This window comes from Pogoniulus pusillus, chromosome 28, assembly GCF_015220805.1.
Source record: "Pogoniulus pusillus isolate bPogPus1 chromosome 28, bPogPus1.pri, whole genome shotgun sequence".
Lineage (NCBI taxonomy): Eukaryota > Metazoa > Chordata > Aves > Piciformes > Lybiidae > Pogoniulus > Pogoniulus pusillus.
The window spans coordinates 5,117,755-5,143,927 of NC_087291.1; the positions used below are offsets into that span (position 1 = coordinate 5,117,755).

At 43.5% G+C, this 26,173-nt stretch overlaps 1 protein-coding gene across 2 annotated transcripts in view; it reads left to right on the top strand.

The window, feature by feature from the left end:
* TBC1D5 (TBC1 domain family member 5) overlaps window positions 1–26,173 on the top strand; it is a 407,277-nt gene that overhangs the window by 300,042 nt on the left and 81,062 nt on the right. For both annotated transcript variants that reach the window (XM_064166927.1, XM_064166928.1), the window contains exon 15: window positions 22,903–23,045. In XM_064166927.1, the coding sequence (XP_064022997.1) occupies window positions 22,903–23,045 (143 nt within the window). The remainder of the gene's footprint in view (window positions 1–22,902; window positions 23,046–26,173) is intronic.

Genomic DNA, 26,173 nt, shown 5'->3' on the forward strand with positions numbered 1-26,173 from the left:
CACCCTTTAGATGTTTACAAGCATTAATAAGATCCTCTCTCCTTCTTCTCGAGGCTAAATAGCCCCAAGTCTCTCAACCTACTTAGACAATGCTGCAAGGATAGATTCCATGATCCAAAGCAGAGCTGTTGCTGAGTCACCCTGTTTTAAACATCAAAAGCTTGCTAAACTCTCTCTCAACAGACTGTTTGGAGACCATGTGGTTTCCATATGAAAATAAAATCCTTAAATGATTGGCATGTTAAAGCAGTGACCATTTAAAAACAGGTATGGGATCACATCTCAAGCTGTGGAATAACATCCAAGGCAATAAGAAGTTGTGTAATAATCATTGGCAAGTGTTGTCACAGTATTGTTCAACTGACAGAGATAGATGCCACCTTCTCAAAGTGTGCAGTCTGCCTGTCACAGCCAACTAAATACTCAATAGCATCATTTCCTTCAGATAAAATACCACCTATATAGGAAACAACCATGAGCAGGAACTGAGCTGAGAACATGTACCTCGAGTGACTGCTGAGGTTATCACAAATCTAGCTTGTGGTGGTTTGGAGTACTGCTCTGTACCCCCAAGTGAAGGGTATATTTCAGTCCATCTGAGAGGTGAGATTCAGCACTAGATGCTGTGCTACCTGGGATGATCTGTTGGTTTAATAGGTGAATGCATTGAGTCCTGTGTTGAGTTCTGGGCTCCTCAATTCAAGAGAGATGTTGAGATACTGGAAGGTGTCCAGAGAAGGGTGATGAAGCTGGTGAGGGGCCTGGAGCACAGCCCTGTGAGGAGAGGCTGAGGGAGCTGGGGGTGTGCAGCCTGCAGAAGAGGAGGCTCAGGGATGACCTCATTGCTGTCTGTAGTTACCTGAAGGGAGGCTGTAGCCAGCTGGAGTTGGTCTCTTCTGCCAGACAAGCAGCAACAGAACAAGGGGACACAGTCTGAAGTTATACCAGGCTGGATGTTAGGAGGAAGTTGTTGTCAGAGAGAGTGATTGGCATTGGAATGGGCTGCCCAGGGAGGTGGTGGAGTTGCTGTCCCTGGAGGTGTTGAAGCAAAGCCTGGCTGAGGCACTTAGTGCCATGGTCTGGTTGATTGGACAGGGCTGGATGATAGGTTGTGCTGGATGATCTTGGAGATCTCTTCCAACCTGGTTGATTTCATGATTCTATGATTTGGCTCCTCTAGACCAGCTGCAATACATTTCTGGTTCCTTACCCTTTAGGTATATTGTGACATCATTGTGCTGGAGCATGGAAGAGTATGGTCAGATAAATTAGCCTTTAGACAGGACTGGCCTCCAGCCCTTCCTTTCCATACCTCCCCTTAGAGATTATTTATCCTGTACCTGATCACATCCCTTCCCATATCTCTGTTTCTCTAAAACCTAGGAAGCAGCCAGCAGAAAAGCTTACCTGCATTCATGGAAACGCCTCTGATGAAACAGGCACTCACCCCTACCCCATCAAGACTGACACTTTCCCCATCTGCATTTGCCAGTCATAGGAAATGCCAGAGGATTAGGATGTCAGCTCTGTTTCCAAGCTGCCTAGAAAAAGATCCTGACAATGTCCCTTGTGCTCATCTTGCATTAACATTGGAAAATGGTAGGTTCAGCAAAAGTTAGAAGTTCAAACACAGTTTTAAGGAAACAAATCAAAGTGCAAAGAGGACAAGAGTGCTCAAAGTATTTCATTTTGAAATATCTGTTATTTCCAAATGTGTAAATGTGCAGTAGATTTTTCTGCCAGAGGCAGAGAGGGATTTTCAATGTCTCTTTTCTACCCTGAAATTTCTAAGAACCATATACAAAATTGGAATTTGAATTCTTTGCTGGAGGAGTACTTCACAGGATCACAGTATCACCAAGGTTGGAAGAGACCTCACAGATCATCAAGTCCAACCCTTTACCACAGAGCACAAGGCCAGACCATGGCACCAAGTGCCACGTCCAATCCTGCCTTGAACAGCTCCAGGGACGGCGACTCCACCACCTCCCCGGGCAGCCCATTCCAGTGTCCAATGACTCTCTCAGGGAAGAACTTTCTCCTCACCTCCAGCCTAAATTTCCCCTGGCGCAGCCGGAGGCTGTGTCCTCACCCAAATAATCAGAAGTACTTTTTCTGATTTCTGAAATGTAGCACCTGTTTGAGGTAGGGAACACTGTAAGACTTGGCATATTTTTCATTGTGCCTGGGTTTGGTCCATATATAACTTGTAAGCTATTCTAAAATAGTCATTTGACAGACAGAAATAAGGTCTAGAACTTCCAGCCAAGTTGGCAGTGCCAAGGATAATCAGAAACCCACATATACACAGTACAATGTTCCTGAAAATATTTCATCCTGTATAAATAAATGTAGAAATGGAGAAGACACAGCCCCCACTGCCTCTCCACAGCACTGGCTGGAGTTGGGATGTGAGAGTTGTTCAAAGCATGGCTTGCTGTAAGAGCTGTACTTCTGGTGCCCATATGGCCAGTCCCAAATGCCTGTCAGTGGATGTGTGCTCACCTCTAAGGACAACCCAGTTTCTCACATTTCCTACCCCACATTGCCTCACTACACATGCCAAAATCTCTTCCTAGGACAGTGCTTCTTCCCAACATAGAGATTTAGCAGACAATTGCTTTGGCCAAGAGAATTTGCCTCACTGGGTTATGGTCTCCTAAGATCTATCTGTAATTCAGGCATGGGTATGATTTGTTCATGTATGTGAATAGAATCATAGAATCAACCAGGTTGGAAGAGACCTCCAAGATCATCCAGCACAACTTATCCCCCAGCCATATCCAGTCAACCAGACCATGGCACTAAGTGCCTCATCCAGGCTTTGCTTCAACACCTCCAGGGACAGTGACTCCACCACCTCCCTGGGCAGCCCATTCCAATGCCAATCACTCTCTCTGTGAAGAACTTCCTCCTAACATCCAGCCTATACCTTCCCCAGCACAACTTGAGACTGTCCCCTTGTTCTATTGCTGGTTGCCTGGCAGAAGAGACCAACCCTACCTGGCTACAATGTCAACTCCTTCATCCTCCTAGTTTATGCTAAATGATGAGTATCACTACTAGCTGAAAGTCCAGGATATATTCAACTGCACTATGTCCAAAATGTATTGTTGGATGACAAGTAGAAAGCAGCCAGATAATCTGAACCATGAGCTCCTATGGACTGCAGCTTCTTTATGCATTTTGCTGTGATCACAGTGGTACTGTTGTGATGGTCAGCAATGCTTTGTGCTAGTTTGAGCCTAGCTGGGATATTTTGGTGAGAGGAATTAGATGATAGGCTGTGAAAAGGAAACAATGGTGATGGCTGCTGTACTCATAGGCTTGCTGAGATATATGAAAACAGACACAAACATAGATGACAGAGTTGCTCTCTGGCTTTGGGCTGTGCCTCTCTCTCTCTAACCTGCCATCTGTGTGACTAATCTTTCTGTTTCCTAACCCCCCTGGACGACTCTCCAAACTCACCTTGAATGTAAGGCAAAGTCTGGAGTAAGGTAGAGGGGTGGGAAGAAGGTGGAGGGGTGGTTGGGAGCCCCTTCTGGGCACTCAGGTTTCTGGGAGGGCTGCTGTGTTTCTGTGTTACTTTTAAACTTGTATATTTCTGTCTGTAGCTGTAGATACTGCAAATACCTGCTTGGATATTGTGTCAGGCTGGGAATATAAAGCTTCATTCAATTTCCATCTCAGCTGAGTCTAGTCTGGGTGATTTTCACAAGTGTGTGGGAGGTGGGGGGTTAACACCCAAACCATCACAAACAGAAAACAGGTTTCCAGTATGGCAAAAAGCAGAACACAGATGGAGAAAACTGTGGTTCTGCTCCTTCTGCAGGGTTACATCTCCAGCTACAGGGTCTTTATCTCAGAAACCAGGTGGGCATGGGGATAGACCTGCAGACTGCTCTGAAAAAAAGTCAGTTCAGCTTTGAGCAAGGCCATTTGCTGTTTCTTTGACTTCCTAACAGCACCCACTATGGATAAGGAGAAAAGCAAAGCCACTGCACAGGGTTAGGGCTGAGCCCAGCTCCCACACTGTGCACAAATTAACCCTTAGGTCATCTGTCTTCTTCTCCACAGCTCCTATGAAGAAAATCTTACTGATACTTCCCTTCCAGCTAAATCTTCTGCTCTCTCTCATCCGTCCTTCATCTCTTCCTTCTTTCCAACATAATGTTTATTACTTTCATTATTTCCCTCTGAGTTATTCCCCTCCTTTACAACCAATCTCCCTCTACGTATGAATGTCTGTGTGCACAGATGGAATCTAGGACAGTCAGTATATAATTTTCCACAAACACTGTTATTTAAAAGCAAACTTTAGCATCTCAACCAAAAGGGCATAACTCCCAAAACAAGAAGGGGATTACTGATTTTTTTTTCAGCCATAGAATCATAGAATCAACCAGGCTGGAAGACACCTCCAAGTTCATCCAGGCCAACCTAGCACCCAGCCCTAGCCAGTCAACCAGACCATGGCACTAAGTGCCTCAGCCAGGCTTTGCTTCAACACCTCCAGGGATGGCAACTCCACCACCTCCCTGGGCAGCCCATTCCAATGCCAATCACTCTCTCTGCCAACAACTTCCTCCTAACATCCAGCCTACACTTTCTCCATTAAAGATTAATACACCTAATGAGAAGCACATTCAGTCCCTCCCTTTTGGCAACAACTTTACACCCCTGTTAGTAGTGAGCTGTGTAAGGTGTGCGTTTCATTTTTGTTTCTTTAGATGGACATTTGTCAGCAAGTTTTATGCCCAGATATCTTGTCATCTTGTCATCATGGATTTGGTTTGGTCAAGGACTTGTCAGTGTGAAACTGTGATGGTTTGGGTGTTCCCTGCCCCCCTACACTTTAGGAATCACCCAGACTAGTCTCAGCCGGCTCTGGGAATATAAATGAAGCTATTTATTTACAGCTAGCACAATATACACTCAGATAGTTACAGTATATACAGTTATAGACAGAAATAGACAAGGTAAAAGGGAATACAGAAACACAGCAGCCCTCCCAGAAACCTGAGTCCCCAGGAGGGGCTCTCAACCACCCCTGCACCTTCCCCCTGCCCCTCTCAACCTTACCCCAGTCCCAAATAAGAACAGAGGTTCAGCGAAGAGGTTAAGAAGCAAAGGTGAGTGGAAGGTGAGGTTAGGGAGGTGGTGCTCAGCCAGCAGCCCAGCCAGCAAGTGAGTCAGAATGGCAAGAGTGTTATCTAATGTTTTTGTTTCTTCTTCAGCAAGACTCTGAGGAGAGTAGACATCTCCATTTTATTCCTTTCACAGCCTATGATCTAGTTCTTCTCACCAAAACATTCCACCCTGCTTCAAACTAGCACAGAAACCAATGACTGGACTCCATGATCTTGAAGGTCTTTTCCAATCTAAGAAATTCTGTGAATTCAATCAACTAAAATTCTCATCATTAAATAAGAAGTTCAATTGACTTTAACATATTGCACCTGCTCAGGATCCTTTGTCTGTTTTTACTTCTTTACAAGTACTTTTATGGTTTTGAATGCTGTATCTGTCTCCTCACAGGGTGTGAAAGATCTATACAGGTGGGAGATAGTGCATATGAAAAAGAAAGCTACTGTTAGGATAGAGGTATTGGGAAAATAGGTGAAGAATAGTGGGGTTTATTGCTCTTTATAATAGTAGACAGTGAATCTCTACATGAAGGGTTTCCTTCAAGTTCTGTGCTCCTTAAAACCTTCTTACATAGTGTCATTTTGCTGTCATTTCCACCAGCTTGGATTCTTTCTTCCACCTGCCATGGCCAGAGCAGGCAGGCACACCTTTGTCAGTTCTTTATACGCTATCCCTGTGCAGCAAGATGCTAATTCTTTAGTGCTTTCTACTCCTTCTAATAAAGACTAACTTGTTGATTCCTAACTGTGGACAACTAGTCAAATTTGGGCTTGTCTTTGATTGCAAACATTCTGATTTTGAGTGACATGCCAATATAAACACATTTGTGGTAGCTAATCTGCAAGAAACGTTAAGAGAAGTGAGAAGATTACTGCTATGCTTTCAGGAGGTGGGGGGGAAAGGCAGCCTTCTATTATTAATTGCTCATTTTAAGCTTTCCCTTCTGTCTTAGAGTTGAACTTTTAGAAAGCAGAAAACAACTGCAATAAGTGGGCTTTAACACATCCCCTATCTTTTAAAGAGATGGTTTATGAACATTTCCAGCTTATGCACCTGTCACTTCAGCTGACCAACCTGACAGCGGTGCTGCCCCATGGTCCCTCTGCTTGGAAGCATACATTTCAAGCACACTGTTATATGTGACTCATAGGTGTGTAAAATCATAATAGAGCATTTCATCACATCTAAATAAGGGTAGGTGCATGCTGTTGGAATGGTTGAGTGTTGAAAACATGGAATGCAAGACATTTGACACTAATTTTGCCGGTCAAATCCTCCCCTGAAAGAAGTCTGCCTTGAGAAGCCATTTGTAAGGCACCTTTTGCATAGGGAGCCTGGCTTGATGGGTCGTCATATAAGCTACTTGACATTTGTCCCCAGTCAGGCCGGATGCTACATGAAAAATTTACTCTGGTGCAGGGCTCCCAGGAATAAACATTTCTCTGGTGTTGCTCACCGGGGACTCGGCAAGGTGAGCGGAACTCCAACTTGTCACGGATGCTCTGTTCTGACAAACATAAGTAGATGCTAATGGCTAAATCGTGACAGAATAAAGTCCCACAACCATATGGCTAATTGCCACAACAATATCTTCAGTGTTATTAATCAAGTTTTCATAGTGTGCCATGATAATTGGAATAATTAGAAACAGCATAGGCATTGCTTGCCTCTGCCGCGCACGCTGCAGACAGGGACCTGCAACAACCGCATTTGCTCTTTCTGTGCAGCGTTGTTTAGTGCTTTCCTTTCCAGCAAATACTGTGCTTAATTAATGAATTAGCTGTTTGCCACTGGAGTATTTTATTGCTAGCAGGGCCTCTGCAGAGGCACATAGGTAGCTAAATGAGACTGCTAAGCCCTTGCACATAGAATCCTAGAATCAACCAGGCATCTCCAGAAAGATGCGGTAATCCCATAGGGCTGCCACTGCACAGCACAAAACTTTGCCAGCCATGGGTACTTTGTTTCAGAAAAGTTAAAGGTTCCTGTTCTTGTCACTAAGGTGTAAAACAGCTTTTTGGAGAGTATACACAGAAAGAATAAAACAATTTCCAATTGTGCATATTGTTGCTAAACAAGTCAAATGAAAGCAAGATTCTGGGTAACTCTTATTTGCCTTACCCTGCTCAGAATGGAATCGTTCTCCAAGCCTATACAAGCCTTTACTGTGTCCAGTTCTGGGATCCTCAGTTCAAGAGAGATGTTGAGATACAGGAACGTATCCAGAGAAGGGTGACAAAGCTGGTGAGAGGCCTGGAACACAAACCCTATGAGGAGAGGCTGAGGGAGCTGGGGCTGTGCAGCCTGCAGAAGAGGAGGCTCAGGAGTAACCTCATTGCTTTCATTGCTGTCTATAACTACCTGAAGGGAGGCTGTAGCCAGGTGGGGTTGGTCTCTTCTGCCAGGCACCCAGCAACAGAACAAGGGGACACAGTCTCAAGTTGTGCCAGGGGAGGTCTAGGCTGGATGTTAGGAGGAAGTTGTTGGCAGAGAGATTGGCATTAGAATGGGCTGCCCAGGGAGGTGGTGGAGTTGCCATCCCTGGAGGAATTGAAGCAAAGCCTGGCTGAGGCACTTAGTGCCATGGTCTGGTTGACTGGCTAGGGCTGGATGATAGGTTGAACTGGATGATCTTGGAGATCTCTTCCAATCTGTTTGATTCTATGATTCTGTGAAATGCTTTATTTTTCTGTGGTGGTCTAGTTTGACCTGTGTTCATATTCAGCATAATCAGTGAGAATTTTCTAATCACTAAGGCTTCTGTAGAAGGTATGTATTGTAAGATTTGGCTGAGGTTAATAAAGTCTTCATTGCTGATGCCTGTTTTATTCTGAACACAGCTTAATAAGGGGTTTTTTTTGTTGTTTTCTTCATACCAAAGTATCACAGTTTCAATTTCTTATGCTTTAAGCCCAACTGAAAGACTATCACTTTTTAAAGGCCATGTCCTTTTCCTTCAGATATGTTTGACATATATTTTATGACCTAAAAGAGGCAATCTGATACATAATTAAATTAGCTTCAAGTTACATTTTACTTTAGTTAATTGAGATAGGGAATGTCTCCAAGACAGAATATAAACTTCATGGTATTTTATCAGCACTTATTTGTTTATATTTACTTTAGATCCTTTACCTGTCTTTTTGAGTAAGTTTTCTCTAGGTCAATTACACAGAGTGCCCAGACAATATTGGAGGGTCAGACAGGGGGGTTAGAAAGCAGATGGATTAGTGACAAAGACTAATTAGATTAGATTAGAGAGAGAAGAGATGCAGCCCAATTTCCACTCTTTATTATCTCTATTTACATTCTTCTTCTTACACATCTCAGCAAGCCTATGAGTGCAGTAGACATCACCATTGTTTTCTTCTTGCAGCCTATAATCTAGTTCTTCTCACCAGAACATTCTAGCTAGCTTCAAACTAGCACACAGAGAAATATAGTAACTCTGGAGCAGATTTAACAACATGGGACAGTAAAATGTTGTACATAATGTTGTAGATACCTCTGTTAAAGAGAGGTTGTACCAAAGCATCATGCGTCTCTTAAACCTACTGCATGCATCTTGAATCAATGGATATAGCTATTAGCAAGTTTATTTTACCATCTTAAGAACTATTGCTTTAATTGCAGCATGAGAGTTGTTTTCCTAATATAATTTCTCCACTTTAAAACCGAATTTAATCATTGCTGTTTAAAGATGGAAAAGTTGGGGGAGTGGAGTTCCTAATTGCTAATAGATGAGATCGGTAGGAACTTCACTAATTTAGAAGTGCCTCTTTTGTTCAATAGGTTTATTGCAGCAAACAGTGTTTAAAATCATTCACCTGTAATTAGTTTTGTTAAAAAGGAAAATGTTTTTGCTGCTCTGCAGTGATTTTTCCAACCAAAATGCACATGCATCATCAGCACGTGGGACTGTAGGCTTTAATTGCATCAGGCAAAGAGCAGGAGAAACTCTGTAGGCACACCTCCAAGTTCTTACATTCTCCTCTTGTGAGTGGAGATTAAATTAGGGGATTGGGCATGGATCAGAGATAAATCATAGAATCATAGAATCAACCAGGTTGGAACTGGTTAGACCACACCTTGAGTGCTGTGTTCAGTTCTGGGCCCCCCAGTTTAGGAGGGACATTGAGATGCTTGAGCGTGTCCAGAGAAGGGCAACGAGGCTGGGGAGAGGCCTTGAGCACAGCCCTACGAGGAGAGGCTGAGGGAGCTGGGATTGGTTAGCCTGGAGAAGAGGAGGCTCAGGGGAGACCTTATTGCTGTCTACAACTACCTGAGGGGAGGTTGTGGCCAGGAGGAGGTTGCTCTCTTCTCTCAGGTGGCCAGCACCAGAACGAGAGGACACAGCCTCAAGCTACACCAGGGGAAATTTAGGCTGGAGGTGAGGAGAAAGTTCTTCCCTGAGAGAGTCATTGGACACTGGAATGGGCTGCCCGGGGAGGTGGTGGAGTCGCCGTCCCTGGAGCTGTTCAAGGCAGGACTGGACGTGGCACTTGGTGCCATGGTCTGGCCTTGAGCTCTGTGCTAAAGGGTTGGACTTGATGATCTATGAGGTCTCTTCCAACCCTGATAATACTGTGATACTGTGATCATCCAGGCCAACCTAGCACCCAGCCCTATCCAGGCAACCAGACCATGGCACTAAGTGCCTCAGCCAGGCTTTGCTTCAACACCTTCAGGGACGGCGACTCCATCACCTCCTCCTTACACTAAAGGCTTTTGTCTGTGGGAATATCACAGCTCTCTCTGGTCCTTCTGGTTTCTCACCATAATTTTGTCGTACTGAATCTTGCTTTTTACATCAGAATATTGCCTAGGCTGTTTAAAATTAGTTGTTTTGCAGAAACACAGCAGTGTTCTTCAGTCTGTTTCCTTTGAATAGAAGCGCAGTTTAGCTGAGATAATTTCTACATGAGTCATGGTGTAGCAGCTGGACTGTTCATGTTGTTGCCTTTGTATTTTGGCCAGCATTTAAAACATGGGTTCCTCAGCTTTGCTCTGTGATATTTCTTGGCAACTTGAAGCACCTTTTTGCTGATAGGAATTCGTGTATCATTTGTCTTCCTCTTGGTGAAGCCATGCTGACCGCTCCTGATGGTTTTCTTGTTCTTCATTTGCCTGGAAATGGTTTCCAGGATTGTCTGTTCCATTATCTTCCCAGGGATCAAGGTGAGGCTGTCTGGCTAGTCCTGTCCAAAGGCTAATTTATCTGACCATACTCTTCCATGCTCCAACACAATAATGCCACAATATACCTAAAGGATAAGAAGCCAGAAACATATTGCAGCTGGTCTAGTGGAGCCAAATCATAGAATCATAAAATCAACCAGGTTAGAAGAGACCTCCTAGATCATCCAGGCCAACCTAGCACCCAGCCAGGCCAACCTAGCACCAGACCATGGCACTAAGTGCCTCAGCCAGGCTTTTCTTCAACACCCCCAGGGACAGTGACTCCACCGCCTCCCTGGGCAGCCCATTCCAATGCCAATCACTCTCTCTGCCAACAACTTCCTCCTAACATCCAGCCTAGACCTCCCCTGGCACAACTTGAGACTGTGTCCCCTTGTTCTGTTGCTGGTTGCCTGGGAGGAATAACTGGAATAAATTTGTCTCAACACAGGCACATTCAGCATAGGTCAGATGTAGTAAATCACTTTTACGATTTGACTAGAGAGAGAATTGGAAGGTGATAGAATCATAGAATCAACCAGGTTGGAAGAGACCTCCAAGATCATCCAGGCCAACCTAGCACCCAGCCCTAGACAATCAACCAGACCATGGCACTAAGTGCCTCAGCCAGGCTTTTCTTGAACACCTCCAGGGATGGTGCCTCCACCACCTCCCTGGGCAGCCCATTCCAATGGGAAATCACTCTCTCTGTGAAGAACTTCCTCCTAATATCCAGCCTATGCCTACCCTGGCACAACTTGAGACTGTGTCCCCTTGTTCTCTTGCTGGTTGCCTGGGAGAAGAGGCCACCCCCCACCTTAGGAAACATTTCTGCTTTGAACAAAGAGATGGATTAGATCAACTACCAGATCATATTCATCCTTCATTCATAGTATGATAGAATCAGTCAGGGTTGGAAGGGACCACAAGGATCATCTAGTTCATAGAATCATAGAATCATAGAATCATACAATCAACCAGGTTGGAAGAGACCTCCAAGATCATCCAGTCCAACCTAGCACCCAGCCCTAGCCAGTCAAGTAGACCACTCTCTCTGGGAAGAACTTCCTCCTAACATCCAGCCTAGAACTTGAGACTGTGTCCCCTTGTTCTGTTGCTGGTTGCATGGGAGAAGAGACCAACCCCCATTTGGCTACAGCCTCCTTTCAAGTAGTTGTAGACAGCAAGATGCAGCAGCAGCTGTTTGATTAGGTGCCTATCTGCAAGTGCCATTGCAATTGGTCTGGTTTAAGATAGTAGTAAGTTCTTTTGCAAAGAAAAAGTTTAAATTACAATCAGGAGGAGGAGATAATTATTAGGAATTCATTTTTTTTGAAAGCAAAACCTTCTTTAATGAGGAAACCTATATTGGAAAGAATTTTTCTCAAGTGCAAAACTGAGTAGTCTTTACCAGTAATCTTCAAGGAACCAAATGGGAAAGGAAGGATTCCACATGACAATTAGAGGAAAGGAAGGAGTCCATATAACAATTAGATGCTCATGTCACTTATTTGTAAAACTAAAATGAAAGGTATTCATTTTAAAGAGAGATGCTGGCCTGTGTTTGATAAGGTAATTAATATTTTAAGATCTCAGGGTATGTAAAGCAGGAGGAAGTTTCAATAGCACCAATCAAAACCTGTTTCCCCAGTGGAAAGAAGGCAACAAACTGAACTATGTACAGGCTTCTCGTTCTTCACTTGGCTTGGAATAGATTTATTTCATTAATGTCTGTTTCTTATAGAATCATAGAATGGTTTAGGTTGGAAGGGACCTCAAGGATCATCCAGTTCCAACCCCCTGCCATAGGCAGAGACACCTCCCACTAGAACAGGTTGCTCAAGGCCTCATCCAACCTGGCCTTGAACACCTCCAGGAAGGTTGTGGAGCACAGAATCACCCAATGTAATCACATTGGGTGATTCTGTGCTCCACAACCTCCCTGGGCAACCTGTGCCAGTGTCTCTCCACCCTCACTGAAAGTACCCTTTCCTAACATCTAGTTTGAATCTCTCCTCTACCAGTTTAAACCCAGTACCTCTTGTCCTGTCATTACAAGACCTTGTCAATAGTTCCTCCTCAGCCTTCCTGTTAGGCCCCCTTCAAGTACTGGAAGGTCACTACAAGGTCTCCTCGAAGCCTTCCCTTCTCCAGTCTGCGGAGCCCCAACTCCTGTAACCTGTCCTCTTAGCAGAGCTGCTGCAGCCCTCTGGCATCTTCTTGGCCCTCCTCTGGACTGGCTCCAACAGTTCCATGCCCTTCTTGTGTTGGGGGCTCCAGACCTGCACACAGGACTGCAGATGGGATCTGAGGAGAGCAGAGCCAAGGGGCAGAATCCCCTCCCTTGCCCTGCTGCCCACACTGCTCTTGCTGCAGCCCAGCACAGGGCTGCTGTCTGGACTGCACTCACACTGCAGGCTCATGCTGAGCTTTTCATCAAGAAGGTGAATGATTTGGTAGATCCTGGCACACACTTTTCCCTTCTTTATTGCACTCACTTTTGTATGATCAGCATACAGTGCTGGAGACAATGTGGGAGAAATCTCTACTATTTAGATGCCTTCCAGCCTAAGGAAAATCTGATCGTTCTTGTCTGCCTTCTCAAGTGGACAAAGGCTGTACAATTTTGTCCAATAAGCCCAGAATTAACATTTGCATTTATGGTTGAAGGAAACACATCTCCTAACAAGATGTCTGTTTTCATTCCCTTCCTAAGTGAAGTAGATTAAGACCCAAAAAAATGGAACATATGCTGCAGCAGTATCTCCCTGTACATCCGTTACGGGTGCTGTGTGTAACATTCTCAACACTTAGATCAAACACATCAGAAGTTTCAGTTAAGTCCCTGAGAGCCTGGAGAGCTTCCCATGTAGCTCGTTATACCCATATCTTTTGGCTGTGTTGGGATTTCATCTGCTTCTCTCTGTTTTGACAAAATATTGGATTTTAATAAGGTTTTGTTTATTGCAGAAATGTCATTTTGTTAATTGTAGCGCCTGGCTTTTCTGATTCGCCTCTCGTCTCTGATCCTGAACAGTTCCTCCTGCGCCATCAGCAGCGCTGCCCTTCGTGAGATAACGCTCTCACCATTCTGACTCACTTGCTGGCTGGGCTGCTGGCTGAGCAGCACCCCCCTAACCTCACCTTCCACTCACCTTTGCTTCTTAACCTCTTGGCTGAACCTCTGTTCTTCTTTAGGACTGGGGTAAGGTTGAGAGGGGCAGGGGGAAGGTGCAGGGGTGGTTGAGAGCCCCTCCTGGGGACTCAGGTTTCTGGGAGGGGAGTTGTGTTTTCTGTATTCCCTTTTACCTTGTCTATTTCTGTCTGTAGCTGTATATACTGTAAATATCTGCTTGTATATTGTGCTAAGCTGTGCTCTGCACTGGTTAGACCACACCTCGAGTGCTGTGTTCAGTTCTGGGCCCCCCAGCTTAAAAGGGACATTGAGATGCTTGAGCGTGTCCAGAGAAGGGCAACGAGGCTGGGGAGAGGCCTTGAGCACAGCCCTACGAGGAGAGGCTGAGGGAGCTGGGATTGGTTAGCCTGGAGAAGAGGAGGCTCAGGGGTGACCTTATTGCTGTCTACAACTACCTGAGGGGTGGTTGTGGCCAGGGGGAGGTTGCTCTCTTCTCTCAGGTGGCCAGCACCAGAACAAGAGGACACAGCCTCAGGCTGTGCCAGGGGAGATTTAGGCTGGAGGTGAGGAGAAAGTTCTTCCCTGAGAGAGTCATTGGACACTGGAATGGGCTGCCCGGGGAGGTGGTGGAGTCGCCGTCCCTGGAGCTGTTCAAGGCAGGACTGGACGTGGCACTTGGTGCCATGGTCTGGCCTTGAGCTCTGTGGTAAAGGGTTGGACTTGATGATCTGTGAGGTCTCTTCCAACCTTGGTGATACTGTGATACTGTGACTCTGATGGTTTGGGTGTTACCCTCCCCCCCCACATTGGAAAACCATCCAGACTAGACTCAGTGGCTCTGGAAATTGAGTGAAGCTTTGTATTTAGAGCTTAGCACAATAGACAAGCAGAGAGTTACAATGAATACAGAAATATACGAGTTAAAAGGTAATACAGAAACACAACAGCCCTTCCAGAAACCTGAGTCTCCAGAAGGGGCTCCCAACCACCCTTCCACCTTCCTCCCACCCCTCTACCTTACTCCAGACTTTGCCTTACATTCAAGGTGAGTTTGGGGGATTGTCCAGGGGGGTTAGGAAACAGAAAGATTAGTCACACAGACAGCAGGTTACAGAGAGAGGCGCAGCCCAAAGCCAGAGAGCAACTCTGTTATCTATGTTTGTGTCTTTGTTATTATACATCTCAGCAAGCCTATGAGTGCAGTAGCCATCACCAGTGTTTCCCTTTCACAGCCTATAATCTAGATCTTGCCCTGTGTTTAAGCTAGTATAGATCTTGCCTTATGTTTAAGGTAGTATGGAGGGTGGGCCAGAGGGGCTAGGAAGCGATGGATTAGTCACAAAGATGGGAGGTTAGGTTAGAGAGAGAAGATCAGCCCAAAGCCCCAGACAGAGAGTGACTCTGTTATCTGTGTTTGTATTCTTGTTCTTATACATCTCAACAAGCCTGTGAGTGAAGTAGACATCACCATTGTTTTCTTTTCCCAGCCTGTAATCTAGTTCTTCTCACCAAAACATTTTAGCTAGGCTCAAACGAGCACAAAGACCTTGGTAGAGTAGCTGAGAGAACAGGTTGTGCTTATACTTTGTGCCACTTTCCATTACTGTGTTATATCCTTCAAAGGTTTTATTAATCTCTTCAGGACATTGTTCAAAATTCTGAAGCAGTATAAAGCCACAGGAGTCTTAATAAAAACAAGATGTATTAAGAAAGGAAGCAGGACACTGGCAAAATGGACTGTGTAGCAGGTCTAAGCCTGAAATCATTGAATCATAGAATGGTTTAGATTGGAAGGGACCTCAAAGGTCATTCAGTTCCAACCCCCCACCATAGGCAAGGTCACCTCCCACTAGAACAGGCTGCCCACGGCCTCACCCAGCCTGGCCTTGAACACCTCCAGGGAGGGAGCATCCACAACCTCCCTGGGCAACCTGTGCCAGTGTCTCACCACCCTCACTGTAAAGAACCCTGAATGTTGCTAAACATAAACAAATTTGTCTTGGTTGGTCTTCTTTACATCTTGAAAAGAAAATAAGCTATATACATCCTCTAAATGACCATGCATGAATCTTCTTACTCTATCTAGCATCTGGTATCCAATGTCTTGCTTTGATGGTGCTTTTGATATATCTGTGCAGCTCCCTTTGCTCCATGTGAGTGTGGTGAGTGCTGCAGTCTGAGTGGTACTCCCCTGTGTTAGCCCTGCCTGCAACAGGGTAAATGCAGTAGGACAGCCTCAGAGGTACACAAACTTCAACTCTAGCCCTCCCAGTGTCCATAGGTTAGAAACACAGACATGAAATCATAGTGCAGGCATCAAGTCTGCTCAGAGTAGTGCTTACTAGCAAGACTGCTCAGAGTAGTGCTTACTAGCAAGTCTGCTCAGAGTAGTGCTTACTAGCGAGTCTGCTCAGAGTAGTGCTTACTAGCAAGTCTGCTCAGAGTAGTGCTTGCTTACTAGCAAGTCTGCTAAGAGTAGTGCTTACTAGCAAGTCTGCTCAGAGTAGTGCTTACTAGCGAGTCTGCTCAGAGTAGTGCTTGCTTACTAGCGAGTCTGCTCAGAGTAGTGCTTACTAGCAAGTCTGCTCAGAGTAGTGCTTACTAGCAAGTCTGCTCAGAGTAGTGCTTGCTTACTAGCAAGTCTGCTCAGATTAGTGCTTACTAGCAAGTCTGCTCAGAGTAGTGCTTGCTTACTAGCAAGTCTGCTCAGAGTAGTGCTTACTAGCAAGTCTGCTCAGAGTAGTGCTTACTAGCAAGTCTGCTCAGAGTAGTGCTTGCTTACTAGCAAGTCTGCTCAGAGTAGTGCTTACTAGCAAGTCTGCTCAGAGTAGTGCTTACTAGCAAGTCTGCTCAGAGTAGTGCTTGCTTACTAGCAAGTCTGCTCAGAGTAGTGCTTACTAGCAAGTCTGCTCAGAGTAGTGCTTACTAGCAAGTCTGCTCAGAGTAGTGCTTGCTTACTAGCAAGTCTGCTCAGAGTAGTGCTTACTAGCAAGTCTGCTCAGAGTAGTGCTTACTAGTGAGTCTGCTCAGAGTAGTGCTTACTGGCTAGCACTGAACTATGTAATTCTTTACTTTCCTTATAGCTTTCAGTTCTTTCGAAGTTGTTACACAAATCTCACTCCTCATCCTTTTCCCATATCTTGTTTTTGAAGAGGCAGATCACAGCTCAAGTCTGTCTACTCTTTCTCCTAAATTATTGACCATGACTTTACATAGTAAATTGCACTGGCTACGAATGTTTGCTTGAACATAATTCATGACAGAGTTTAAAGAGACAGAGCTTACATATAATTTTCTCAGTCAGTAAACAACTGATGTTAATTTTGGCATTTCTCAGCTTCTGAGTGCTTAGTTTTGATAAGATGATGTTCTTTTTCAGTGGTTACAGTCCATTTAAATTTCCTTATTTTAATAAAAGCAGCAAAACTTGCACTGAAAATGAATATAGTATAGGCTGGATGTGAGGAGGAAGTTCTTTACAGAGAGAGTGATTGGCATTGGAATGGGCTGCCCAGGGAGGTGTTGGAGGCACTGCCCCTGGAGGTGTTGAAGCAAAGCCTGGCTGAGGCACTTAGTGCCATGGTCTAGTTGCCTGGCTTGGGCTGTGTGCTAGGTTGGCCTGGATGATCTTGGAGGTCTCTTTCAACCTGATTGGTTGATTCTATGATTCTACTTGTAAATGACTAAATGTAGCACCTACAGCTTGTTGACAAGTTGCCTCAAAATTCTACTCTAAACTCAGTCTTTAGTACAATTTCTGCTCCGAGTACCTGCTCAAGGCTTGCTTGTTGTTTTTTGTTTGTTTTTAATTAACTGAGAGTACTCATTAGAATGAGGTTAAAAAAATCATGACTGTGCTTAATTTATTTTTTCCCAAGTAGTTAATTAAGGAGGTCTAGAACCAAACCAAGAAGGTCACTGTTATTTCACAGGCTCACAGGATGTTAAGGGTTGGAAGGGACCCAAGGAGATCATTGAGTCCAACCCCCCTGCCAGAGAAGGACAATGCTATCTAACACAGATCACAGAGGAATACATCCAGACAGGCCTTGAAAGTCTCCAGGAAAGGAGACTCCACAACCTCTCTGGGGAGACCATTCCAGTGCTCTGTGACCCTTATAGTCAAGAAGTTCTTCCTTGTATTGAGGTGGAACCTCCTGTGCTGCAGCTTACATCCATTGCTCCTTGTCCTACCCCAAGGAGCCTGTCTCCCCACTTCTGGCCAGCCCTCAGATACTTACAAACGTTTATCAAGTCCCCTTTCAGTCTTCTCTTTTCCAGACCATGGCACTACCACCCAGCCCTAGCCAGTCAACTAGACCATGGCACTAAGTGCCTCATCCAGGCTTGGCTTCAACACCTCCAGGGACAGTGACTCCACCACCTCCCTGGGCAGCCCATTCCAATGCCAATCACTCTCTCTGCCAACAACTTTCTCCTAACATCCAGCCTAGACCTCCCCTGGCACAACTTGAGACTGTGTCCACTTGTTCTATGAAGAGACCAACCCCACCTGGCTACAACCTCCCTTCAGGTAGTTGTAGACAGCAATGAGGTCCCCCCTCAGCCTCCTCCTCTCCAGGCCAAACAACATCCTTTGCCTTCTCTGCCATTGTGTTTTTCTTACTCTTTCTGATTTCATTTTGTTGTTGTGTCCTCGTAAGTATTCCTGAGCTATTTGTATCACCTCTTCTGTAACCATTTCTTAGACTTACTTAATTGTATTGAAAGAATTTTCTGCATTGCAAGAAGACAGAGAAGGTAACCAACTAAATATGTTGCATAAGATAATTTTAGTGATGCTTGGAGAATTGCCCTGTAAATCTCAAGTCAAAATGGTTGTGGTTTCAGTTAAAACTGATAAGGCTGAATCATTGCCTTCTTTAATGGCTTTACTAGAGCAGTTTTCTCCTGATTTCCCCTATATTGTAAGGTCATTAATGAATCATTATCTATTGCTAGTAATTACAGATCCCTTGAGAATACTGCTTTAATTATATAGGAATCAGAAGTGGAAGATACAGTTAGATATTCTACAATGTAGGTAGTGGTACCTTGGTGTATTATGGCTTTAAAAAATATCTGTTTGGGATATTTTTTTGGGGGGGTAGATTTTAATTGCCAAGTGTGCCTGGTAAAATATGAATTATTGTATTCCTGCATGTGATAAAAGGTATACTATTGTGAGCCTTGCAGACTGCAGGTGTAACAGATGTAAGGCAAGATTAACAGGACAGAACAATAATTAAACCACAGACAGCCATCTAAAAAGAGATAAAAAAAAAAGAAAGAAAGGTTTCTCATGTCCAATGCAATTATTAACCATGCCTTAAATTCTCTGCAAATGCTTGGAGAAGCCATAAAAATGTGGGAGTTTGAAAGACAGCTTTTCAGTGTGGACACTTAAGGAATTAAGATCTCTTCCTTATTAATATAAAAGCTGAGTGAAGTCCTGCCATATGGCAGCATGGTTCATGGGCAGTAGGGCCCAGTCACTAGTGGTGTCCCCCAGGGATCAGTTCTGGGCCCCATCCTCTTTAACATCTTCATAGATGATCTGGGTGAGGGCATGGAGTCAGTCATCAGCAAGTGTGCAGATGACACCAAGCTGGGGGCAGATGTGGCTGGGTTGGAGGGCAGAAGGGCTCTGCAGTGGGACCTTGACTGCCTGGACAGATGGGCAGAGTCCAAGGGGATGGCTTCAATAGCTCCAAGTGCAGGGTGCTGCACTTTGGCCACAGCAACCCCATGCAGAGATACAGGCTGGGGTGGGAGTGGCTGGAGAGCAGCCAGACAGAGAGGGATCTGGGGGTGCTGATTGATACCCACCTGAACATGAGCCAGCAGTGTGCCCAGGTGGCCAAGAGAGCCAGTGGCATCCTGGCCTGCATCAGCAATGGTGTGGTCAGCAGGAGCAGGGAGGTCATTCTGCCCCTGTACTCTGCACTGGTTAGACCTCACCTTGAGTGCTGTGTTCAGTTCTGGGCCCCCCAGTTTAGGAGGGACATTGAGATGCTTGAGCGTGTCCAGAGAAGGGTGACGAGGCTGGGGAGAGGCCTTGAGCACAGCCCTACGAGGAGAGGCTGAGGGAGCTGGGATTGGTTAGCCTGGAGAAGAGGAGGCTCAGGGGAGACCTTATTGCTGTCTACAACTACCTGAGGGGTGGTTGTGGCCAGGAGGAGGTTGCTCTCTTCTCTCAGGTGGCCAGCACCAGAACGAGAGGACACAGCCTCAGGCTATGCCAGGGGAAATTTAGGCTGGAGGTGAGGAGAAAGTTCTTCCCTGAGAGAGTCATTGGACACTGGAATGGGCTGCCCGGGGAGGTGGTGGAGTCGCCATCCCTGGAGCTGTTCAAGGCAGGACTGGACGTGGCACTTGGTGCCATGGTCTGGCCTTGAGCTCTGTGGTAAAGGGTTGGACTTGATCTATGAGGTCTCTTGCAACCCTGATGATACTGTGATGCTGTGACACTGTGATACTGTGGTTTATAGATGCTGTGAGCTAAACCCTGCCGAAGAAGGTAAGAGAGCAGTTAGTATATATGCATTTCCAACAGTGTGAATTGCTTGCTCCCTTTAAGATGGGAAGGTTCAAATAATTAACAGTAATATTATGGTTGCAAAAGGAAGTCCAGTTGTGCTTCAGCAGCCTGCATCTGTGAAACGTGATACCTCTGGGGACAGAGATTTAATTTTCCCAGGAGATAATATAAAAGCAGGAGGAAAAAAAAGAAAAGGAATGACTTCTGCTTGAGCAGAATAAACCTGCATCTACAAACGATTAACACTGCATAATGAAGTAGTAAAGAAGCAAAAGAGATTTCTAATAAAAGACTAATAACAAATCCCATTACACCGTGGAGTATTTTTTTTTTCCCTTGAAGTGTATTAGACTTTTAGCAAGGCTTCTGAATGAGATATGAGTAGTTGCAGGCGACATCAGCTTGAGTACTTCAAGATTAACTGAAACGTCTTGCCTAGCAGTTTGTGTAACTTGAAAGTTGCGGTTTTACAGGTGGGAGGAGCTGTTAACTCAAGTAATAGGCTTCACACAGAGCTTGGGTAATGTTTGTGTCACCACAAGATAATAGTCTCCTGTAGGCTAGGCACTGTAGGGTGATGTGTCACTATAGAGTAAAATCCCCAGGATAGAACAGCCCCAGTGTTAAATGCACTCACTAAGCCTTGCTTTTGTGTTTTCAGTCCTCCTGGCTCCTCTTCCCAAGTCCTTGCAGGAAGGGGTGTTGATCAGGGAGGGACATGCAGGGTTTGTGTTTTGCCACAGCTAATACCATGACTTTTATCATTACCACACGAACATAAAAAGTTCCAAGACCTTAGAACATAAATTCTTAATATAAGAATGAGATGAAACTCTCTTTTCAAATCATGTATTTTGACTTCCAAAAGGGAATTTGTCTTGCAATGAAAAATAAACTCTCTGGTGATCCTGAGTCTGCAGCATAGATTAAACATAGAGTTCCAGTGAATAAAAGCTTAGTGAACGAAAGCTTGACTTACAAAACAGACCTTTTGAATCTCTTTTATAAGAGTCTTTTTATACAGATAGTTGCTGTCTTAAAAGTTTGCACTCAATTGACACATTGGAAATAATTTGTCTGGAAATGAACTTTTATTACTGGAATCACACAGAGCAAAAAAAAAACCCACAGATGCTTTAAACCAACAATAAGTTCTGGAACAAAAGTGGTTAAATGTGAATTCTTAGGAGTGAAACTGATCTTGATTAAATTTCTAGTTTCCTTTTTAGAAATTTTGGTGAGTTTTAAAGAATGACTTCATTTGCTTAGCAGAAATTTGCAATCAATCTTTTCTAGCCACTGAATAAACAGATTCCACATGCACAGTAATTTGCATATCCCAGCTAAAAATGTAATTCATTATTTTTAAGTCCATTTCATAATAACTATTTTTGGGAATAATGCTGTTAACTATTTTTTAGCTCTTTCAAATGTAACCTTAGGTAGTCCTATCTCCAAAGGTACCAAACTGGTGGATCTGTTGTTGGACAAGGAAAAAGAAACACCTTTCCTCAGGTCAGCAAGTCAGTGGAAGAGGCAGAATTGGAAATAAGAAGTCTTGAGAAATTATTTTCTTCCACTGCATCTTAAGCTTCCAGCCTCAATCAAATACTTCATTTAATAAGATTGATTTCCACATTTTCCTAGGTACAAAACCAGCAGAGATATGAACAGGAATTAACAGTATAGTAAATCTGGTAAAGATGTAAATCAGGTTTAATCCGAACAGCATCCATGGCATGTTTACACAGAGCTGCAAACATTGTCATCAGTAACAGGGAGGAAGCCTCTTCAAGAGGAAGCATGACCCAGCCCTATCCTAAGTGCTGTTTGGCATCTGCCTCTGAACTGGTTTTCACATGACTGGGCTTTTCAGGGCTCCTCAGAAACCACTAGCTTCACCCTGCCGTTTTCCTGTACCAGAGTGTGCTTACATAACATTGTCCTCTTTTCATCTTAGATCACTGGCTCACTAAATGCTCAAAACTAGGGTTTCTTTGCAGTGTGACACACTCTGGGACAAGACCCGTTAAGAAAAGACAGAGATGTGGTGCTGAGGAAGGTGATTTAGCCCCAGGCTTGGTACAGTTAGAGAGGCTGGACTCAGAATGTTTGGAGTACTGCATCCAGTTCTGGGGACCCCCACACAAAGAAGCCATCAAAATGTTGCACCGTGTCCAGAGAGGGCAGGCTGAGAGACTTGGGGCTGTTCAGCCTGGAAAAGGACTGATGTGTTTTGTCCTCTGAGATTCACCCACATAATAGTATTAAGTCAGGTAAGCTTCTACAATCTCTAAGCTGGTGAAGGGCCTGGAACACAAACCCTATGAGGAGAGGCTGAGAGAGCTGGGGGTGTTTAGCCTGGAGAAGAGGAGGCTCAGGGGAGACCTTATTGCTGTCTACAGCTACCTGAAGGGACATTGTAGCCAGGTGGGGTTGGCCTCTTCTCCCAGGCAACCAGCAATAGAACAAGGGGACACAGTCTCAAGTTGTGCTGGGGTAGGTCTAGGCTGGCTGTTAGGAGGAAGTTGTTGGCAGAGAGAGTGATTGGCATTGGAATGGGCTGCCCAGGGAGGTGGTGGAGTCATCATCCCTGAAGACTGGATGAGGCACTTAGTGCCATGGTCTGGTTGACTGGCTAGGGCTGGGTGCTAGGTTGGCCTGGATGAGCTTGGAGGTCTCTTCCAACCTGGTTGATTCTATGATTCTATGATTCTCGTGTATCTCTTCTGCAGCACAGATGCAGTAGCATTCCCACCAATGCACTTAGTTAGGTGGCTACCACAGATCTGCACACTGCAAAAAAAAATCTGGTAGGATGTTTTGAATTGATCTTTGGCCAAACAGAAACACAGAATCACATCTTTTTCATTTGTTGGTGTTTTTTTTCTTCCAGGCGATGGATAAGGCTCCTGTTTGGACGTGAATTCCCACTTCAGGACCTCCTGGTTGTCTGGGATGCTCTATTTGCTGACAGTATCACCCTCAGCTTGGTTGACTACATTTTTGTAGCCATGTTGTTATATATTAGAGATGCCTGTAAGTATCTGCTACCTTCCAAGGTTTTAAAAGAATGCCAACTTAACTTTGAAAAGAAAAAAAGAGGACTTAAAGGCTAAATTTCGTTGTAACTTTTTTCCCATCCTGAAAACCTCTCCAAATGCTAGGGGAGGAACCATTTATTATCAGACGTGCTCTGCTGTATGTATAAAACAAATCGTATCTTGCAGCTAAATGCAGGTTTGTTTCCTGAGTTGTTCTGCGGGTTTAGATGGAGTTGCAGGTTTTATGTGCAGTGGTACAGGTATGTAGAGAGCTCCACCTTCTGACCAAGCTGCTGAATTGAGTAAAGCCTCCCTTTGACACTGGAACTCTTTTCATGCCGTTCTGCTGTAAGACATGCACAGCACAGCGACTCATCATTTTGGAGGATGCATCTTGAAAGAAAGGTAAATGGAGAGATGAGTGAGGATTACAAAACGCATCTATTTTTTGCAAGAGTGACCTTTCGTTTTACTTTCTTGCCCTTCAAATACATGCAAAAGTGAATGAATACTGCTTAGTGATGGCCAATAAATGCATTAAGGTGGGACAAATAGGAGTGTTGTTACCTTATGTCATGAATAAGAGGAGGAATATGCACCATGAGGCATTTATTTCTGTCCCATCATATTTTGAAGGGGGGAAAAAAAAACCCTTGCTGCAGCAAAGTATGAGTTTTACAGCAAGATATGTGTCTGTCATTCAGTCTATGAATTCCATAGCATACTGTTCAGAGTTAATTAGATGCAGTCTGTAAGCTTTAGGTTATAACAAGGTCACATATTTGACACCATTCTGTATGCTAGGACACATGATGTTTTAGGGCCCAGTCTTGAAAATATAACATGCATATACTTTACACATCACTGTCATCCTGCTTCTCTTTATGGGGGTTTTGTTATTGCTTTTCCATAAGCATGCAGCATATAGAGCTACCTGATAACTCCTCTCAAACACTTGGATGTGTTTCATTTGCTTTAGAGGCTTCAAAATTTAACACCAGAGTTTCAGGATGATCTGATTCCAGGTCATTATATGCTGCAGTCTAAATCTGGCATTGTGTATGGGCAGTAAAGTGAAATAATCCTAACGTTTTTAGCATAGATGAGTGTTGCAGATGAGTGTAAAAATGTTTCTTAACATCTGCTTTTTATTTTGTGTCATCATTTCCTTAAAAAAAAAACACCTTATAGAACTGTGTAAGCTCTTCTTGGAGAGGGAGGGTTGTTCTGGGGTTGTTTTCTTTTTATTTGTGCTGCTTGTGTACAAGTATTGGTATAAGGTCACTAAAAACATGAGCTCAAAGTGTATTCTAAGTACCTGCATGATAACAGTTTCCTGTTTTGTGGGAATGCTGCTGCATCTATGCTGCAGAAGAGATACCTCAGAGACTGTAGAAGCTTACCTGACTAATATTATTATGTGGGTGAATCTCAAAGGACAAAACACATCAGTCCTTTAACCCTAATGGAATGCCCAGGTTTGGTAAACAGAGTGGTAAATGGCTTTAAAGCTGACTACACTTGCCCAAATAAAATGCAGTCACGACATCAGGACAGGTAATATTTCACAGGCATTCTAGTTCTGTAATCGATAACTTTTTGGTTTGGAGTTGTTAGTTCCTCTAAGTGTAATAGAAGAGTGAAACTAAATACTCAGTCATAAGTTCTTTAAAAGTTGAGTTGAAAATATATATCTCTTCCAACCTGGTTGATTCTATGATTCTTTTCAAAGCCAACCTCAAACTCTTGTGATTTCCAGAGTTGTCTCTTTGATAAAATAAAGCCCTTCTTATAGATCATTAATAGAAAAGTTTTCCCTTATTCCCCCCCTCCCCCTTCATTTTTAATTGCAGATAATATTTGAGCTCTGAATGGAGCTCAGAGTTCTGTTGTAATATTTATATATATATATATTTAATATTTTCAAAGAAAATAAGTTTCTAAAAGCTGTTTATTTGATGAAAGGAAATGTTAGCTCAATATATCTGATGATGATGATGATAATCATCTATCAATAAATTGCCTGGAATTTTTCAGTTTAAAAACTTTGACACAAATGGAATAGTAATACAGCTCTTAAGATATTGTGGCAAATGATGATGATAATAATACATTGCTGAAAGCATTTGAAGGTTTAAAGTTTATCTGTATTCTTTTATGCCAACACAAATAGGGGAAAGGGGGAAAAGTTGCTGGTTTGGGAATTGATGGGGGGTTTTGTCTGGTTTTATTGTGATGTTCTCACCAGGGTTTTTAGAAAGCATTGTTTCAGCTGTGGTTTTCATTTCATTTTTGGGTTACTCAAACAAGGAGAAGGCAGAATTTAGGTTGTTATGTCATTATTTCTACATTTCAGAGATTACAGGTAGAACATGAAGCACACAGCTATCCTGTAAACTGCTCTTTTCTTTTACATCTGTATCCAACAAGAGCTTTGTTGGTGGAGTGATAATCTGCACAGACCAAGTGTGGGGTTGTGTACTAAAGTATCTCTTAGTTTTAATAAATAATTTTCTGTGTTCCTTTGGAAATAATAATGCAAAACAATTTTTTTCCTTCCTTTTTTTAATATAATTTCACTTGAAGAGTAGCTCCTGAAATCAGAAGCTCAAATATGTTACTTTTTCATCAGTATGGATGTATATGTAATTGTTAATTAAATCAAAATAGAAGGGAAGGTGCAGTGCAAAAATATATCTACTTTATACATTTATATATAATTTTATATATATATATATCTACATATATATAGAGAGATATATAATAAAGAAGGACAAAAATGAACAAACCTGGAAGATCTGTTTATATTTTACATAGTAGACTACTGTGATTATTTCACCAGGAGCTCATTTTGGCTGATCAGTGTTAGAATAAAGTTGTTTTTATCATGTTGTCACTTAAAAAGTACATTCTGAAATCAGAAGCTCAAATATGTTACTTCTTTTTCATTGGCATGGATGTATATGTAATTGTTGATGAAATCAAAATAGAAGGGAGGTGCAGTGCAAAAAGATATCCACTTTATATATTCATATATATATTTTATATATATGTATTTATATATACTTATATATATATATTTTATATATATATTCAAGAAGGACAAAAATTAACAAACCTGGA